Consider the following 15,213-nt stretch of genomic DNA (forward strand, 5'->3'; position numbering starts at 1 on the left):
GTTTGGACCTTTGTTATCAGATGTTTTTATTTTATCAGATAATCTTTAATAGGATGAAGCAGAAATCTGTAGGAGAGTAAATACTTTTCCTACAGCACTGTATGTAAAATCAAGACCAGAACTTTACGAAAAATAAAGCTTGCTTGTCTACAAACAGTAAATCATACTTCTTCTCACTCGACAGGTCGCACTTGCTCGAGTGCACACCAAAGCACTAACTAACTAGAAAGTGAAAACGGGGCCGTCGGGCCAAGCACTTAACACACTGTCGCCAGTGGAGCATAGCCAAGTCAACACCTGCTAACGAGCTGCTGAAGGAGAGCTCAACAGGCGAGGAGGAGGAGAGAGGGGTAAACAGGTGTAGGAGTGAACCAGAAAACAGCATCCAGTGATTTATTATGTGCCACAGCTTCTTTCTTTCCTTCTTTCCCTCTTCCTTTGCCACTGAGTCTTTTAGCAGCCTCGACAGTGACGTTCAAAGCTCCTGGCAACAACACAAACACGCACCAACGCATGCGGACAAGCACACGCTCACATGGATCCAAATTTCTGTTAGACTGCACTCGGTTTTCTGCTTCTCTACTTACAATCTCTTTTTTAAATGGAGGAAATATGTCTCTATTAGGATGCAGCTCTCAGGGGCAGGAAAAATCTGGTGTGTGTGGCCGTGTTGGCACCAAGTGAAACAACTCACAGATGTTTATGCAATACAATCCAAACATTCAAAAACCATTTCAGCAAAATGCATATTTGAACTTAAAAGAAATTCAAATGAAAAGAAATGCTGCCTGCAGTGCCACCTAAAGGTTTCCAGGGAGGAAGGATGTCATTAGTGCTGATGTTCTCCAAACGGTTTCAAAATATATACAGGCTCAGATGTACACCATCGTTCAAAAGTTTAGGGTCACATTGAAATGTCCTTTTTTGAAGGAAAAGCACTGTACTTTTCAATGAAGATAACTTTAAACTAGTCTTAACTTTAAATAAACACACTATACATCGCTAATGTGGTAAATGATTATTCTAGCTGTAAATATCTGGTTTTTGGTGCAATATCTAGATAGGTGTATAGAGGCCCATTTCCAGCAACTATCACTCCAGTGTTCTAATGGTACGATGCGTTTGCTTATTAACTCAGAAGGCTAATTGATGATTAGAAAACCCTTGTGCAATCATGTTCACACATCTGAAAACAGTTTAGCTGGTTACAGAAGCTACAAAACTGACCTTCCTTTGAGCAGATTGAGTTTTTGGAGCATCACATCTGTGGGGTTAATTAAACGCTCAAAATGGCCAGATAAAGAGAACTTTCATCTGAAACTCGACAGTCCATTCTTGTTCTTAGAAATGAAGGCTATTCCATGCGAGAAATTGCTACGAAATTGAAGATTTCCTCCCTTCAGGGGACAGCACAAACAGGCTAGTGTGGGTTCTATTTAATGAAGATGCCAGTTAGGGATCTGTAAGGCGTCTGTTTCTCAAACTAGAGACTCTAATGTATTTATTTTCTTGCTCAGTTGTGCAACGCGGCCTCCTGCTTCTTTTTGTACTCTGGTTAGAGCCTGCTTGTAAAATATGGTATGAGTCAAGTTCCACCTCCACCACATGCATTATAAGCCATTAAGCATTTAATCTGATGGGTTTGATGTCATGGATACACCTTTTCCTCAATCATTTTAAACAAGGATGGGATCTGAAGAAAAAAAAAAGCCACCTCTTAGACTGGCTAGTCCAGCCCAAATAGTTTGGATCTTTGTTTCTGAACATTTTAATTTGCCAATCCCTAACAGTCTTCCACAGATGAAAGGAACTTAACTAAGACCTTCAGGGAAAGATGGACTGAGAGGCTGTTGAAGAAGAAGAAGCTCCAACTCCTCAAGCAACAATTTAAAGCTGCAGATTGAGCCCTCAGAAGAAACAAAGAAGTCAGAAGAGACAAAGACTGAGCCGTTTGGCCACAATGACAGGAACGCTCTGAAGATTCAATTTAAGGCCAGCTGTAGTAACTGTAAAGCACAGAGGTGGTAGCATTATGCTGTGTGTGTTTCACATTCAGTGACACTGGGGTAGAAGGAGGAGGTAGGAGGATCTCTGAATTATTCAACTACACTCCAAATGAACAGCTAGCCTATCAAGCAAAGTGGAAGCAGCATTATGCTGCAGGCTGATTGGAACTTAACCCAAATTAAGATTTATGGATTATAAAAGCCAGGTCAAAGTCTGGAAACAAGCAGTTTGAAAGAGCAGTGAGTTTTTCCATAGAGCCCAGTTCACTACTGAGTCAGAGGTTGTCAGAAGCTGTTTCCAGATGGAGGTTTTATTCTTGTATCTAGGAAGTAGCTAATTTCTGAATGAATACAGGCAGGGGTTACAAGATGGGTGCATTGCCTTGCAGCAATAAGGTTTCGGGTTCAGTTCCCGGCCTGGGGTCTTTCTGCATGGAGTTTGCATGTTCTCCCTGTGCATGCGTGGGTTCTCTCCACGTACTCCAGCTTCCTCCAACAGTCCAAAAACATGACTGTTAGGTTAACTGGCTTCTCTAATAGTTGTGAGTGTGTGATTGCATGGTTTTAGTGTTGCCCTGGGACAGACTGCAACCAGTTCAACATGTGTCCCGCCTCTTGCCCATAGACTGCTGGAGATAGGCACCAGCCCCACAGAGACCCTGACAGAATCCAGATCGCAGTACAGAGAAAATTCACAGCAACTTCAAGCTGGTACAGCTAGTTCTTTAAACTCACTGAATTCAATTTCATAAAATCTGTAAAGTGCATTGAGGTGACATGTCATGAAAAAGCGCAATCTAGACAAACTAAATTTCCAACTGTTTGCTGTAAAATCACCAGAGTTCTAACAGATACCCATGCCAATTATAGGCGGATGTAAACTTCTGACCAATTCTGTTTGATTCACTAAGTGATTCTGATTTCCACTCTGATGAACTTCTGTGGATGAAGGTCGGAGGTCCAACCCACCTGCAGTGAAATGTGAGCCGTCGGTCGCAGCTTGGTGCCGTGTAGCTCCACGAACCCATCCCGACCCAAGAAGTGAACGGTGGAAATTTTGTCGCATTTGTTGCCATAGTAACCAGGTATGCAGCGGCAGATGGGCTCCCCAGCAACCACCAGGCACTGGGCACCATTCTGGCAGTCTGATTGGTCGCAGGGGCTGGTCTGCAGCAAGATCATTGGTGGAGGGTTTTCACAGAACAGCCCACTGGGAGAGGAGCAGATTGGACAGGTTTAGCCTTCTACAAAACTCTAGCTGGGCGATCTATTGGGTCTATATCTACTGAGATACAGCAGCACAGGAACTAAGGATGGATTATAATGAGATGGAACAATAATCTGAAAAAGATTCAGCACTCAAAAAAGAAAATAAACCCATCTTTTCCAATTTGCAACAGAGTAGAGAAGTCTTATAATTTTGAAATAATCCCTGAAAACTAAACCAGTACAAATATTTTCTAAAAGCAAAAAGCTTTATTGAAACAAAACAGGTGTATCGAAAAAAATCAAATCAAATCAAATTTGACCTACAAAATGTTTTGTTTCTCTACTTTCAGCACTCACACAACTTTCTCTCTCTCTGTCTCTTGTGATGAATTTGTTTGGCTCTCGCCAGCAGTCTCCGCTATAATTAACCACATGGCCCTGCATCTGCTGCACACACATACAGGAACACACACACTAGCACTCAGTAGGTCCAGAAAGTCAAGTGTCTGATTACGGAGTGCCATCTGTATTTTCCTCCTGTCTGGCCCTGCAGAATCAAACTGGGTCTGGGTACCAGCTGTACCCACTCCGCTCACCTGAAACCCTCTTTACAGATGCAGGTATAGCCGTTGACAGCGTCCACACACTCTGCACCATGTTGGCATTTATTCTCCAAACAGTCATTATAGTCCTGCTCGCAGTGTTGGCCCACGTAGCCTGGCAAACATTCGCACCTGCAGTGGGAGGGAGATAAGGATGAGATCAGATCAGGAGTGATCCCAGCTTTTACTGCATACAGAGAGAAACTTATTTACGTCTGAAAGGTTGAAGAAGATCCATTACAAATCAGGAAAAAATTGGTTGACAAGAAACCAAAACAAACTGTGAACCCGCTTGAAGATCAGGCATAATTGTTACATTTTTAGCCGGGAGGACATTGTGTTACTACAGAAAACTAAAGTTAGCTTTATACAGATGGGAGTTCAGGATCACTGGAACATCCACATGTCTGGGTTTTAACCAATTGAACCAATCTTAGTAAAAATGTTTTGATAAGGCTCAGCTCTGTTATGGACAGGAAACTGCCATCCACTGTAGTACCAGTTCAAAGTGATCTGATCAAAAAACAGGCGCCTGATCCAAAGTTGTGGCACTTAGTACATTTTTCTCAGTGGACGAGTCAAACACCAGCTGCGGACTAGTTTGATGTTCTGACTAGACACAGCTGTTTGATCACAAACAGGACTAAAGTTCAGTCTGACAACACCAGGGGCAATGGACCTGTCAGGCATGGTGGTGGATGCATCATGCTTGGGGCATGTTTGCTATCATTGGTTGCGATGCACAAAGAGAATGGAATGATGAAGAAGGAGAACTACCTCTAAATCCAACTTGCTGGATGGTTGAAACTGAAACAACTTTAAACAGTATATATCATTTTAATCTCTGCTCCCAGTTCCTGCTATACATTCTTAGAGGGCTTAAATCCCGAATAAAAAACACCTTCAATCAACCGTTAAACATGAAAATCAGTGAAGAACTTTCTGATTATAATGAGTGTATGAACTGCTGGATCTCCCTACTCCAGCATTTTCCTCAGTGATGTGACCCATGACCCCTTTATGGGCCCACCTCACCTGTAACTTCGGCCAACTTGGACACACTTGGAGTCATGCTGACATGGGTCAACACCGGTGAGACACGGGTCAACCACCTCGTCACACAGGTCACCTGAGGACAGAGAGAAAAGGAATTTCACTCTGTAACAGTGAAATAGGACAGAGGATGGAGATCAGATGGAGGACATAGGAAAGAGAGGAAGGACAGCCTTCAGAGACAGAGGACAGAATAACATGTCCAGGATTCGGGTTAACAGTAAGTAAAAAGCAGAGAGGAAATGCAGGTTTAACACATTTCAATCATGTTCTGGAACGGTCGCATCCAAAATCATCTCTATAAAAACTTTTTCCTCTAATAAATTAAATAAATTAAACAAACTGAAAGTTATTATTTGCATTTTAAAGATGATAAGCAAATGTAGGAAATATACAGCAGCTCCACATTAAAAACCCTCTGGTAAAAAAATACTAATAGGAATAAATTTATTATTATTATTTTTTTTATTGAAGCAACAATTAAGATTGGAAAGATTGAGACGATAATTGTTTTGCAGCAAAATCAGTGAAGCTACAATTACTGCCCCGAGCGACAGAGCAGACCAGAACTATTCATACACCTTCAAAATGTTTTGGCACCTAAAGTGACCGACCACCACACATCACGTATGCCTTCAATATTGTTAAAAAATACAAATTTAAAAGGAATGAAGGTCATTTAGATTCTGTACCCCTAATCAGTGCTTTATAAAATCTCAGTGTGAAGATATTCTGTGGTTTATCTCCACCAGTAAGAAACCTCTACACTCATTATTTTGTGGTCGTAAAACAGCTTAAACTTAATCAGATGGATGGAAAACATCGAGAGCAGCAGTTTTCAAATCTTTCCACATATTTTCAGTATGATTAAAATCTGAACTTTGACTAAGCCATACTTCGGTGTGCTTTGATCTCACCCATCCGATGTGTTTCTTGCTTTATATGTATTTAGGGTGACCTTTATATTTAGTTTTGTCCAGTATGCTTCCCTGTTCCACAGTATGATGACAAATCATGCTCCCCCATAATAACCAGACTCTGCTGTCGCACTTTTAAAAACATTATTTCTAAAATGTAAAAACATTGAACAATCTTTCTAGCGCTTTACAATCATGTAAAAACACAATAAATAAGGCCTCCTGACTTTTTGCCTGACTCTATGTATAGATTTTGTTCTTTAGTTTTATAAAAGGTGGTAAAGGGCTCTTCTCCGTGTTCTACATGAAGAAGATTGGCTTAGTTTTAAAGTCTAAAATATTTGGACTTGTTGCATTCAAACAGCATTATCCAACACTTAATACATTTTGTGATTCGGTGTGAATGCTTTATTTGAACTAGAACCAGTATAGGAGCTGCATACCGAATGAGTGTCCCTTCAATAAATGACTCAAACCTTTCAATACAGACAAGGACTCGATTTTCAATGAGATGAATTATAGACAAATCACATCATATAAAAAAAAAAAAATGTAAAAATCTGTGTCTGATTATTAACTTACAGTTAATGGAGTAACTGTAAGATTACAACTGTAAGATTATTAACTGTTTTGTTAACTGGTGTTGTTGTCTTTCCTGTAAAGCACTTTGGTGCAGTTTTATACCTGTTTTTAAAGTGCTATATAAATAAATTTGACAATGAAAAGAAAATAAGTGTGGAAACTCTCTTTGTTGCTTTTTTTACTAGAGTTTTCTGACATTTGCAGGTGTATGAATCCTTTTTTCATCTGGTGTCTGATGAAAAACTAATGCAGTCTAAATATAATCCTGGGGTTCTGGAAGCTGAGTCAGGGGAGCCAGCGACGGACCGTCCTCAATGATGGGACACCTGATGACTGGTTGAAGCTTCCAGAGATCAGAGGATCAAGCTTGTGAGTGTGTGTGCACTTTGTTAATTCAGAGTGAGTGCAGACCTGATGTCTGGATGTGTGTCAGTATCAAAGGACTTGAATTCGTAGTCAGCATTTTCACTGCTGCTTACAGGACTTTTCCAGCTCTGCTCTCTCTCTTAGAGCTCGTGGCCTTTTACAGCCCCTTCTCTGCCCTCTCTTGGCTCCGTCTGCTTCAACTTTTCCCCTTCCAGCACCCCATTCCTCTCTGTAATTTCACTGCTGTCCGGTTCTTCTCTCTCTGGTGTGTGATTGCACTTTAAACCTCCTGAAGGAACAGTTACAGTGTGCTGTGAAGAGGCTGCCCATTACCAACTTACCGCCCACTATATTGGAAAAAAAGATTTAAAATGTGTGTGAGTCCATGTGTGGGGAGGCAGTCATCCTTGTGGCCTTTGAGGGAAAAATATAGACGGTTTCAGGAATACTGTATATTGAGCCTGACCCTGTTGAATTAGATTATAATCCACTAAATGCACTGAATGTTTTGGGATAAATCGTTATGGAAAAAGAAAAACTGAATTTACCATGGATCAGTGTGATCAGAGATGGCACCAAAGAACTACTCTAAATAAAAAGAAAACCAAGTGGGTATGTGTTTGTGTGTATGTACCTGTGTAATTGGGGGGGCAGACACAGGTGTAGTTGTTCACCCCATCAATGCAGGTGGAGTTGTTCTCACAGTCATTGTCTTCACAGTCGTTTGGGTTTATCTCACACCGCTGTCCATCGAAGCCTGGCGGACACACACAGCTAGACACACAACAAAACATTGATTTTAGTAACTGAATTTATGCCTAACCCTAATATTTACCCAAACCCTAACCACTACCCGTATATTCCAAACCCTGACCTAAACCTGAAGCTAATTCTCATCATGTTTCTAAACCGACCCCCTAACATTATAAAAACAGAGTCTGTCACATTAGAATTAAACTTTGGTCTCCATAAGGCATGTTGGTCCTTACAAAGTTAGTAAATATTCTTGTAAAGGTACTAAATAGGTAACATAAAAATGTATACACATGCAATCTGTATTTCTGCCTGCTTTAAGACTGCATAGACTTCCATACGCTATATCAGCTGCATTTATGGAAAACTGATCATGAAGCCCAGCTCTGTGATTGGATGCCCTCCAGACTAAGTGCAGGAGGTGGGAAACAAGAGGATCCTAACTAAATGAACATCTCTGTTAGATGATGTCTCCCACCCCATGCATGAAGCCGTTGCAGAACTGGAGAGCTCCTTCAGTGACAGACTGCTGCACCCTAAATGCACCAGGGAGCGTAATCACAGATCCTTCCTCCCAGCAGCTGAAAGACTTTATAACCACCACTGTTCCCAACAACCTTAATAAGTTGTTACATTCATGCTGATTTTGCACAGTTTCTGTCTTAGTCAGTTAAATAACATGCTGCTGTCATTTTGCACATCTCTGATGTTGCTGCTATTTTCAGATATCCATTACTGTAAAAAAAAGTCCATTGCTGTATATTGGTTATTTATTCTCCAGGTGCACAGTTTTAAATCGTAAAAACACTTTACAGTACAGTATGTTATAATTTATTTTTTTAACTCTTTACTATTATGTTATTTTTATAATTTTTTCCAAGGTCCACATTTGTGTGCCATTGTTTTTTTACAATCTTTTTGCTGCTGAAACACCACAATTTCCCCATTGTGGGAAAATAAAGGGATTTTCTATTCTATTCTATTCTATTCTATTCCTCACATTATCCAGTATATTCACTGCTTAACCTAACTTTATGCACACTATACTTCTGAAGATTATCTCACAAAAAGGGGTCTTCTGCATTTGAACTGGGCTGTGGTCCCCATAAAGCAACTGGTCCTCAGAAGATGAGTAAATAATCCAGGTCCTGAATAGTACCGGTAATTCTAAATAAGTACACACTCTCTCTTCACATGTCATTATGACAGATCTAAGGGATCAATCCAGCAGCTAAACATGAAATATGACTCACAATGTCTAAAGCTGTCGTAATGATCAAAATTATCTATATGTGATGTTTGTTTATACCATTTTGTGCTAGCTGCAGACCATCTGAGCTACATCTCAATTTAATAAAGCACAATCTCAAGTCAGCTTGTATAGGGGGCATGCATTTTTAACACTGCTATTAAAATGTTTTAATTAAATTCCTGTCTGGCAATAAAAGTCCAACAATCATCAGAGGAATGCAGGGAGCAGGAGTCCTAATTTTAAAATCAACGTTCTTCATCCATCCTCATAATGCTCCAAGAAGAAAAAAAAAATAATTAAATTCGAGCACAGGACGGATAAAATCTCTGAGATAGATTTCTGCAGAAACAACTTCCAAAAAAAGTGATGATAATAATAATAATAAACAGGGTAGAAAACAGCTCTGGGAGGGAGGCAGCCCTTATTGTAGACCCTGGACTATGGGATGAGTTATTTGATGGGAACATGTAAAGTATACTGTATATATATATTTTTTTATCAAATCATGTTTGGTAATTTGTTTCTGTTTGTACTCCTTTTCATAGGATTTTTAGATTAGACTACACAAAATAGTGATTACAAATTCAACAAACTCAGTTATTATTCCTTTTTTACATTCGCAAAAACCAGCCGCACCTTTGCCTGGGATCTTTGTGCATATGCATTCTGCATCCTGTCTTCGTGCATACATGAAGTCTGCGTACTCTGGCTACATCCCCTAGTCTAAAGTCCAATCTGTAGGTTTATTGGTCTCTCTGAATTGCCTAAGGTATAAGTGTGTGAATGGTTGCTTGTCCTCTGTGTCTGTCGTGCCTGTGACTCCATCTACAGCATCACACTGACTGCTCATATAAACAATAGATGAATGGATTGAATACCTTACATTTTTATGAGGGAAGCAAGTAAACTATCAGATAATTTTCACTGTTTATGTTCTAATCTAAAGGCAAAACAATCAACCTATTGAGGCTTAAAGTGCACACATGCCATGCTGCTGCTGTGTGATGTTGCAGAGGGTTAAACTGTTGTGGTAGGAATGTTAAAAAACTTATTCTGAGCGGGGAGTAACTTAAATGCAACCATAGAGTATCGCTACTGTGAGATAATCACAAAAATGTTTTTAGATTATTGTCTGTAATCCCTACCAGAGCTCTCCGCTCACTGAAAAGGCGATTTAAGTTTGTTAAATGATTCTGGTTTTCTGCAGCCTTTGCAGCGACTCTATCAAAGCTGTGCAATGTTTCCTCTGTAACAGTCTGTTATCCAATAAATGCAATCTAAGCTTGGTCCCCTTTGAAAATTACAGAATCTGAATCAGAAACAACCCCACAGGAGGAGGAATGTAAGGAGATGTTAAACTAATTTCTGTGGGTCTGGATTAGAACCTCAATGAAGTTTTCCAAAACACATTTACACCACAGCTAAGGTGGAAAATTGCATAATGGAGAAAGTTCATATTCGCTTCCAGTATAAATCCAAGCTCAGGTTCTTCAAAGGTTTTAAAACAGGATACAGAGGACCAGCAGGCCTGATCCAAAAGCTAAGCATTTATCTAAAGGTCAATTTTCTCAGTCGTATAATTTGTAATATGAATAACTGTTTCACTTACTTCCCTGATCAAACATTTTCAGATTCTGGCTGAAATTAACATATTTTTTTAGAAGATCGGTTTTTACCTGAAGCGGTCCTCTTGTCCGGGTTGAATGTGACAGGTTCCCCCGTTAAGGCAAGGGAAGCTGATACAGGCGTTGATCGCTACCTCACAGTCTTGACCCTAAGAGACACAGGAGGGTGAGATAAAGGAGAGGGGTTCATTCTGGGTTTATTCATATTCTTTATTCCAAAATTCTTTATTCTTCAGACCTTTGTCAGCATCTTCGTGGATATTATATAAATAATTTATTCTTCTGCATGGCATCTCTAATCATCAACAGTTATTAAATAATTCCTTAATTTTATTCAATCTGACCATTCATCAGGTTTGTAAGTAAATATCTTAAACAAATACTGACAAACATTCAGATTTAATGAACATGAAACTGTTGGGGTCAAAAGCTCATTGTATTCTAAGATTGTGATTCTCGGTTACTTTGACTAGATCCTTGGTTCTACAATATCGTTATAAAGGAAGTTGGAGCAAAGCAGTTCTTGAGGTAAAAGACCAAAACACCCATCTTCCCCTTCATTGTGAAAATAGGAAATAAATATTGAAGAAATTGCTTTTTCATTTAAGCAAGTATTAATTTAAAACTCGTTTTATTCAATTCCCCTGAGATGAGCCATGTGATTGTTGATTAAGTTCAGGTGGAATAGGCCATTGTCACATTTACTTACCCCCGGCCTCCCCTGTAGCAACAGTTTTAATCTTAAACCTTCAGCACACCCATCTCCTCTGAGGGAGAAATGCATTTATTCTTTCAATCTCCATCAATCTTTATTCTCTCTTGTTGTTTCTCTTACACACTTATTCCTCTCTAACCCTGCTTGTTGTATTAAACTCTCCCCACATTCCTATTTCTCCAGCTTTAGCTCTTTGTTTTCATCCTTCATACCATCTATGTTCTTGTCTCAGGTGGAGTTCATGTTTTCCACTATCTTCAGATTTACTCTGGTTTTGTACTTAACTGTGCTTCATCACCATGTTTTAATAATGACCCGATGGACACAACCACAGAAATAAAAAAAAACCCACATAAGCCCACTCAAGCTGCTGCTGTTTCCCAGCGTGTGTCCTTGGCAGATGACTGTTTTATTAAAAACAGAGTTAAGGTTTTGTTTGCTTGTACAGCGAAAAAGTTGTAAAATCTGTGCTCAGATGAGATCAAAGCTATGTCCTTATAAAGATTATAAATGACACCTACACATAAGGAAGTAGACTGGACATTAGAGGTTCAGCGGTTAAGGTCCTAAAAGGAAAAATAAGCAATAATTCATTATTTTGGATAGAAAGGACTAAAAAAAGATATGAAAAACTAAAGGCTTGTTTTTAAATGTAAATCCTTTATTGTCCCAGAATACGGAAAATAAGTAACTTACTTCTTGACTAGACATCTGAAGTTTAATGCTGTTTTAGTCTTTCTAAAGCGGCACATATTAGGTGATGGGTGAGAAGGGGAGGGGGAAGTGGGGGTCAGGGTGGGATTACAGCAGGAATGGAGGCAGAAAGAGGTGCAGTTTGTCACACATCTTATTTTGCTCTGCAGAGAAAGCTCAATAGCCCGCCTAGTGGTGAAAGTTCACTTCTTGTCCCTTTGCTGTGTTGAGTTCAATTCCTGTGTGCTGTCGTTTTAATACTCAGGGTCCCCATACATCTGCCCTTTTTTTCTGTCAGCTGCCAGTGAGTAGCAAATCAGAGACCCGTCTGTTGATGTTTCTGTAACATCGCTGACATTTTCATTCACTGAAAGTCTAATATTATGGGGATAATGGAAAAAAATCTCTTTACCAGCTTTTGTCTCCATCTATAGCAAATTTTATAATTCCAAAAAAGTGAAAAAAAGTGAAAAAAACCAACCAGTGGACTTTGTTTTCCAAGTTTGAAGACGTTTCGCTTTCCCATCAGGAAGCTTTCTCAATTCAAATCAAAATTATCAAGGCTTTGTAATAGATAAATTCTTAGGTTTTTATCTCATAAAATACAAAAAACAGAGAAATTAAGAATAAATAATGATTTACTCCACAGAGGTCAGTGTCATCACACAACACCAGAGATTTGAACTGAGGGAGCTTAACTAGTAGCCATCAGTTACTCCGTAAGTATGGTTTTCTCCTGAGCTCAAGAAATCTGACAGTCTATTGACCAGTTGTTATTTTTAAGGGCGTCTTCTAAGGACTTTCCTTTCCTTTTTTTCTTTTTCTAGCAATGGTAATAATGCCTAGCTTCGCTATGTGCAGTCTGAACCACAACTGAATATAACTACGATTAAATAATGTTAAATATTAGTGATTCTTTAATGATATTTACTGATATTAGTGATTTATTAATATTACTTTAATGATTCTTTCTGTATATTTTTATTTTAAAAGTCTCTGCTGCAGTGATCATTACTGCTTTAATGAAGAACTAAAAATATTATTGATGCAAGGCTAACGTTCAGTCTGGTAAATCTGCTACAACACCAGGATCATTTACCGTATTTTCACGACCATAAGGCGCACCGGACTAAAAGGTGCAGTCTCAGTTATGTGTGCCATTTCTGTATTTAACACACACATAAGGCGCACCGGACTATAGGGCGCGTTTTTTATATAAAGGTACATGTCCTCTCAGGTGGATTTTCCCACTTAAAAACATATTAAAACTACTTTATTCCCACTGATCACAGCAAATAAAGCTGCAAGGTGTATTTATTACAAAGTATTATTCAAACCTGGGAACCAGCCGTGAGAGACACATCGCTGATGACACAGGGCTGCGATTACTCCTCTGCTACAGTTTATTGACGCATAAATTAACTTAAAACATAGGCAGGATAATAATCTGGATGAACTGTCTGCAATGATTACATTTTCAGGTGGACTTTCTCACTCAAAAAGATTTAGATTATTTAGATGAAAAAACACCTGCGGAGGTGAGCCCTGATGCGCTGCGGCCCAGAGGCTGGTGTTGAATTAAGTTTTCAGGTAGAAAAATAGAGCGGGAGCAAAATTGAGTATGATTGTGCTTTATTCAAGTATTTATTACAGAGTATTAATCAAACCCCTCAAAGTCCTCATCTTTCTGAATTAAACAGCTGCGCTAAATCCGACATGCCAGTTTCCCCTTCTTCTTCGTTTATTGACGCATAAATTAACTTAAAACATAGGCAGGATAATAATCTGGATGAACTGACTGCAATGATTAAATTTTCAGGTGGACTTTCTCACTCAAAAAGATTTAGAGTATTTAGATGAAAAAACACCTGCGGAGGTGAGCCCTGATGCGCTGCGGCCCAGAGGCTGGTGTTGAATTAAGTTTTCAGGTAGAAAAATAGAGCGGGAGCAAAATTGAGTATGATTGTGCTTTATTCAAGTATTTATTACAGAGTATTAATCAAACCCCTCAAAGTCCTCATCCTCTGTTTCTGAATTAAACAGCTGCGCTAAATCCGACATGCCAGTTTCCCCTTCTGCGCTGTCAGTCACTTTCCGTGCAGCGCAGCTCCTCAGAAATAATGCCGGCTTTTGCGAAAGCTTGAACAACAGAGCCAGCAGACACGTAGTAGTCCAAGCATCTACAATCCATCCGCAAACGGTGGCGTAATCTGCCCGGCGCTGCCTTCCATTTATCATGAAACTGTGGTCTCAGTCTGTCATCCATCGCTCCCACGCCGCTCGCAGCCTTACTGTGAACGGCCGCTCCACACCGATGTCGAGCGGTTGAAGCTCCTTTGTCAGACCCCCGGGATAACGGCGAGCACAGCGTTAATATGATTCATCTTTTTTTCACATCGGCTGTGAGATGGGCACGCAGCGATGGTGATGCGTGGAAAAAACCACCTAGTCTTCTCACATACACCTGCCTCAGCCACGCATCCACCGAGCCTTTTCATTTGCGTTAATATCATCAGAGCGCTGTCTGTCTCGCTGCCAGCTCCCAGATCAGCTTCTCTGATTGGTTGATGCGGCGCGTCCAGCAGCAAAACTTAAATTTTTCCATCTGAGCTGCAGCAGCGCTTAAACGCTCCCGACGTGCTGCACCAAAACGCGCTGCGGGACCTTTTGCTGTGCCTATACCCGCGTCAACCATTGACTTTGCATGTAAACTCGCTGCTTCTGCTGCACCTGCTGGGTCCGGTTCACACTGATGTCGAGCGGTTGAACAGCGAGCACAGGGTTAATTTGTTTCCCCATGTTTTTCACATCAGCTGTGAGATGGGCACGCATGGAGTTACATATTAACAGCGATGGTGAGGGGTGGAAAAAAAACACCTGGTCTCCTTACATTCAGCCACTCTTTCATCATCTCCTCAATGAGGTGGTCTCAAAAGTCGCAGTTACAACACACATAGGGCGCACCGCACCATAGGGCGCACCGCACATTTTGAGGGAAAAAAAAGACGTTTAAGTGCGCCTTATAGTCGTGAAAATACGGTAAATAATAATAATGCAGACCTGCCAATCGAGGACCTTTTGAAGGAATAATGTATTAAAGCAAACCCACATTTTTTGCAAATTTAATCTTTGTTTGGCAGCATTCATTAGCTTTGAAACAAACCAGAACCAGAACATGACCTAGAAGGTCAGGTACATGCAGCTGGTACAGGGAGGTACAGGAGGAACATGCACAAACATCTGGGTTTAAACTTTAACGGCTTCCAAAAAAGCTAATATAAGTTTTGCTTTTGATAAAATGTTTTGGCAGTTCTTCCAAAATCCACAACAGAGGACCGTGGAGCTGATAAACCTAATCAGAAAGATTAATGGTAGCAATAAATCAGTGACAGAGCTGAAGTAAGATATTTATTGGAGTTTTACATGAATTATAGTCTGAG

General features: G+C 40.0%; 1 protein-coding gene across 2 annotated transcripts in view; it reads right to left on the reverse strand.

Moving 5' to 3' along the window:
- Positions 1–15,213, reverse strand: part of slit3 (slit homolog 3 (Drosophila)) — a 283,239-nt gene that overhangs the window by 14,085 nt on the left and 253,941 nt on the right. For both annotated transcript variants that reach the window (XM_038286679.1, XM_038286681.1), the window contains 5 exons: positions 10,417–10,514; positions 7,370–7,509; positions 4,853–4,946; positions 3,812–3,949; positions 2,976–3,216 (listed from right to left, as the gene is read on the reverse strand). In XM_038286679.1, coding sequence (XP_038142607.1) covers positions 2,976–3,216; positions 3,812–3,949; positions 4,853–4,946; positions 7,370–7,509; positions 10,417–10,514 — 711 coding nt within the window. The remainder of the gene's footprint in view (positions 1–2,975; positions 3,217–3,811; positions 3,950–4,852; positions 4,947–7,369; positions 7,510–10,416; positions 10,515–15,213) is intronic.

Source organism: Cyprinodon tularosa, unplaced genomic scaffold (assembly GCF_016077235.1).
Source record: "Cyprinodon tularosa strain WSP-4 unplaced genomic scaffold, ASM1607723v1 ctg229, whole genome shotgun sequence".
Classification (NCBI taxonomy): domain Eukaryota; kingdom Metazoa; phylum Chordata; class Actinopteri; order Cyprinodontiformes; family Cyprinodontidae; genus Cyprinodon; species Cyprinodon tularosa.